Source organism: Plectropomus leopardus, chromosome 10, assembly GCF_008729295.1.
Source record: "Plectropomus leopardus isolate mb chromosome 10, YSFRI_Pleo_2.0, whole genome shotgun sequence".
Taxonomy (NCBI): domain Eukaryota; kingdom Metazoa; phylum Chordata; class Actinopteri; order Perciformes; family Serranidae; genus Plectropomus; species Plectropomus leopardus.
Window position 1 is genome coordinate 24,328,332 of NC_056472.1, and position 5,260 is coordinate 24,333,591.

Sequence of the window (5,260 nt, forward strand, 5' to 3'; positions counted from 1 at the left end):
GCCAAACTATGGAAACTTACTCCAACTCTATAAGCTTGTATCCATAGAGAGTGTGTCTAATAGCAAAACCTTTTGGCCAAGCTCTGATGTGTTGCCTCATCTTAGTTTCTTTATTTTGCTCTACTCTCAGTTGCAAGTTTTAACCCATAAATCCAGGAGTGTAATAATGACGTTTCTCTCTTTTTTTTCCAGATGTGTCTGAGGCAGAGGAGGAGAAACAAGAGAAACAGCCAACAGAAAAAGCTAAAACAAAGACAAAAGCAGAGAAGAGGAAGAGTGTAACAGATAAAACAGTGAAGGCCAAGAAGAAGAAAAAGAACGAACAGGTATTATAATGTTTCAGAAGCTCTAGAAGCTGACAATCAGAAGCTTTTTACAGCACACCTAATTAAAAACAGTTTTCTTCCAACACATTTTATTGAAATGGTCACAGTTTTATCCTGTTAGATTGAATAAATATCAGGAAATGTATCAAATTAATAGCATAAAATCTGCCGTCAATACTAACGTCATGAGTAATAAAACAATAATATCAACAAGCGTTAAAGGTATATACCGCAGGATTGTCCGTTAGTGTTTAAAGATGCTCACCATAGAGATTGAAAGTAAAAGCAAACCCCAGATTCACTTTCATTTGTTTGTTTTTTGTTTGCGATATGTTTTTTTAAGCACTGTGTCTCTTGGATGCCTGCTGCTTACGGTCTGGCACCTGTGCACTCTGAGCTCTGAGGAGGTACACGCTCCCAAACATGGCAAACATAGAAAATAAGAAGAAAATAGGAAAACACAAACACAGTCTCTACGGAAAAATATACCGCCACATACTTCTAGTGGGTCCTAATTTATGATTGAGAGAAATTACTTCTGTTTGAGTCTGATGACTATATTTTTTTAAATCCTTCATAGTGCCTCTTTAAATATACCAATGTGATGTAACTGAAACTAAATCCTGACAATAGTATGTGAGGCACTCAGTCGATGGCTGTGTTTGAAATCGTCCCTTATCACGGATATAGTGCACTATATAGTGTGTTCGCCATTTTGTAGTGATATTCGAATTCTCATCTGTTAATTTCATCCACTATATAGTGCACTATAAAATACCTACAATGCACAGCAAATTTGAGTGTACATATGATGTACACTACATTCAACTCGCGTACACCACAATGCAATGCGGTTGTGTATTTCCAGGGGGAAACAATTCAAACGTATTGTCCAAAATCTTGTTTGGTTATTCCCTATATAGTACACTATTTAATACACACAACATAGTGAAGAGTGAGTGAGTGAATGAGGGGACGGTTTCAAACACAGCTATGTGAAAAAAGTCCTGTTCCTCATCCTCATAATGCTTCTAATGGCATTTTCTAGAATCTACTGCACGAGAATGAAAACAACCAATCAGAGCCGAGGAGTCTCCAAACGCAGCCGTCAGTCCCGTCAGTCACTGCCTGTGAATTCGTCCAACTGTCAAACCAGGCAGCTCTGATCACATATGAGACAAGATTATGTTATTGCATTATTTATTTCTCGCCCCAAATGTTTACAGAAACAGATTTTAGCGCACTGTTCAGCTGATAAATGAAAAAGTTGGAAGGAAGTGTTTGGGGTTTTTCCTCGACTGTTTTTAACTTGGCGACCAGGTCATGTGCTTTCTCATATTATAGCTTAACATTACACTAAGATATGTTTCTGAAAACATTTGAGGTAAGAAATAGACAATGTAGGAACAGAATCTTGATTCATATTTGATAAGCAGATTTGACAGCGGCTCGGAGTGACTGGTATGATTGACGGCTGCTTTGGTCTGACTGTTGGTTTTCATTCAAATGCAGAGGCACTACGAGGAGGCAGAAGAACATGTTTTATCTGTCTCATGTAGTGACAGTTTCACCAAATATAACGGTATTTTGGTATTTTTTAGATAAAAGTTACAAATTCTGCTTTAACCAAAAATCAGAGGAATTAGTTGTAGTAAACATTAATTGAAGCCTGTTTATTGTAGATCTGTTGATTTGGTCATAGCATGTTGATTGATTTGTTACAGTAAGATGCATATGAAATTTTTAATAATAATTTCAGATTAAAAAAAGACATATTTTAATGTCTTATTCATACTTTGGATTATTCACGATTCATTTATTGAGTTCATAATTTAAAATGCATTCAAACCACTGTTGTATATGTAACACATAAAAGAGCGTGAGTCTGAATTATGTGTTCTTCATGTATTGTCATTTATCATTTTATTGCATTGTATTGTTGTATTGTATTATTCTTAAATCATTAATATCATAATGTGTACATTTTATTTTGCAATAATATCTTAATTGTCATATCACTGCCATTAATTGTTCATCTTTACGTATTATACTTGAATCATGTGTGCAGCTTTTCTTCTTTTTTTTTTTTTGCACATTTTGAAAATATTTTTCCTATATTGTGTTACCTACTCTGCTTTTCTCAGCAAGTTGCCCCCCGGGAACAATTTAAGTGTTTCGCATTAAATTGAATTGAATTGTTTCCACAGAAAGAGTGTGTCATACCTCCAAAAAAAGAGACTGAGGATGGAAAGTCAGCAAAACCTAAAAGAAAGAGGAAGGTGAGCATGGTGACATCTGCTGTTGCAAAGAGGGACAACAGTCATTGTGCTTTGAATATATCAAATGTACATGAATATATTTGTTTACCAGAAAAAGAAGACAATTACAGATGTCTTATCCTCATCGGAGCCAAAAGCAGGCTGTCCTGCAGACCTGCAGAGTGTGGTCGCACAGTACTTCTCAGACAAGCTCTCTGTGATCGAGCAGGAGGAGCTCAAATTGCAGGGTGAGTCGGGGCAAGTCCCCTTTAACTCGGAAGTTCAGTCAATATCTGCTGATCTATTGATTCACTAAGGTCACCGTCTGACCTCCTGCATCTTCCAGACTCCTCCTTCCTGTCCAGTAATGACTTGACGCACACCTTCTCCTCATATCTGAAACAGGGTGAGTGGTTCTCTAGAACTAAATCAAATGTTCACTTTTAAACACACATTTCACTTTTGTATCCTCTTTTTCCTGTTAGTTTGTCCCAAGTGGTCGAAGATACAAAAACAGCACACAGCAAAGAGTTCTGTGGTTCTGCTCGTCGTCTGCAGCTCTGCGCTCCGGACCATTGAGCTCATCAAGTAAGCAATGCAACAGAGGTGTTTTATGAGTTTCTTCTGTTGCAACTTTTTAATTATATTCTCATGTGTTTTGTGTTATTCACAGGCAGCTGACAGCCTTCAAGGGTGAAGCCAAAGCAGTGAAACTTTTTGCAAAACACATCAAGGTAGTAGAGATGACAGTTCATTATAATGCATTTTGTTTTGTCAGAACAATATAAACAGCTCTGTTTATGTCTGTGTTTTGTTTCTACAGATAGAGGAGCAGGTGAAGCTGCTGCAGAAGGGTGTCACCCACATCGGAGTAGGGACACCTGGCAGGATCAGTGCTCTTATTGAGAAAGGTAGGCGTGGACACAATAGTCCTCCACTTCAAAGCGTTTGAGGTCTTATGAATCTGTGCAAACTCTTTTCTCTTTGTCCAGAGGGTTTGAGCTTGCAGGCGTTGAGATATGTTGTTCTGGACTGGAACTGGAGGGACCAAAAACTGCGCAGGATGGTGGACGTTCCTGAGGTGAGCTACTGCCCCCTGCTGGACTGATAAGATAACTTGCTGTGACTAATCACACTGCATGGTTAAAAAACTTTTTTTGTTTATTTTTTTTAAACTGTAACTTCATTTGAATGTTTGGCTTTACTGTGCAGTTTGACACTAGAAGGCTGTTTTCACATTTATTTGCTGAGGAGGGAAAGTTTCTCTGTGTTTACTGTAACTCTGCGAGAATGGAAATATCAGTAAATTAGGAGACATCTTGTGTCCAGTAGTTTAATTTTTGAAATGAGCATTATTTGCATATATTCTGGATTTTCCAGTGGGGAAGGGGTAGATATCACTTTTAACACAGTAAAAGTTATTTTATTTTTTTCCTAAGAAAACTATTTTACGTCATGTATCATGTCTGAGACCCATGGTGCAATTTAACCACTTAAGGCATGTCTACAATAATACAAGAATAACAATCTCAACCTGTCAGTGGCAAAAACAAGCACTTTTAGTGGATTGAAACGGATGCCTATTGCCCAGCAGTTACATTGCATTCTGTTTGCTGCTGCTGCAGCACTCTCGCTCAATACTGGACCCACTGGAAAACTGTCATCTCCATTAGGCACTTAGACACAAGAACATGGGAAAATAGGATCCAGGTTTAAACATACTGAAGTTACCCTTTAAGTAAAAGAAGAAATACTATGGTCTTAAAGTATTCCATTTTAAGTAAAATTCAAAATGCATTTTAAGTCAGTTAGTTTTATCAGCAAAATGTACACAAAGTGTCAAAAGTAAAAGTAGTCTTTTTGCAGAATTGCTTCTCTCAGGGTGTCATAGAATGTTTTATTATTATTCTGTTTTTATCACTAATGAATAAGAGGATTTTAGTGGCGTACTTTGTCAATTTGCTTACTACTGTGTAGATTAGTCGTATTGTGCTGCATCATCATTTTTTATGTAAAAGCTAATACACAACTGTAAGTGTCAAATACATGTAGTGGAGTCAAAGTATAAAGTTGCATTAAATAGAAATACTCAAGAAAAGTAAAAATTTCAAATTCATTTGCTACATGAGTAAACGTATGTAGATATCCCACCACTGCTGGGGTGTCTCTTTTTTTCTGTAAAGTACATTTCTGTGTTATGCATCATACGTACGTGTCTGTTTCAGGTCAAACTGGACTTTATGAAGCTCTTGGAGAGCGGTATCCTGACTGGTTGCAAAGAAGACAAAGTCAAAATTGGACTTTTTTAACTGCACATTGTAAAGACGCCTTGCTGTTTAAAGCTTCATACTGATGCTCCTCGCTACACCCCGAGGGGCCTCATCCTGTTTGTTTTCCCTTTGTGTCCGTATGAAATCTGCGCTGTGCTTTTACTATTTTAAGAGGCCGTGTCAAATGTGCGATGCTGTTTGTTCACTGTTGTTGTCCAACGCGTCGTCCCAGTGTGATGGATTGAATAAACGGACTCAGAATGAAAGCAGCATCCTTTTGTTTGTTTAGTCTGACCTTGGGAAGTCCCTCCTACCGAGAGTGTGAGGTCATGAGTTTACTCGCCCACTAGGAAGTCCCATTTATCATAACATCCTTTTGATAAAGCCCCTTAAAGCAGCACGGAGG

At 37.7% G+C, this 5,260-nt stretch overlaps 1 protein-coding gene across 1 annotated transcript; it reads left to right on the forward strand.

Moving 5' to 3' along the window:
* Positions 1-200: 200 nt before the first annotated feature.
* Positions 201-5,120, forward strand: cmss1 (cms1 ribosomal small subunit homolog; the record flags this gene model as incomplete). The annotated part of the gene is made up of 9 exons (XM_042494173.1): positions 201-326; positions 2,534-2,605; positions 2,697-2,832; positions 2,931-2,990; positions 3,070-3,172; positions 3,258-3,318; positions 3,408-3,495; positions 3,577-3,665; positions 4,810-5,120. Coding segments are annotated over 9 exons (819 nt in total), but the record flags the coding sequence as incomplete, so codon positions are not given.
* Positions 5,121-5,260: the final 140 nt, after the last annotated feature.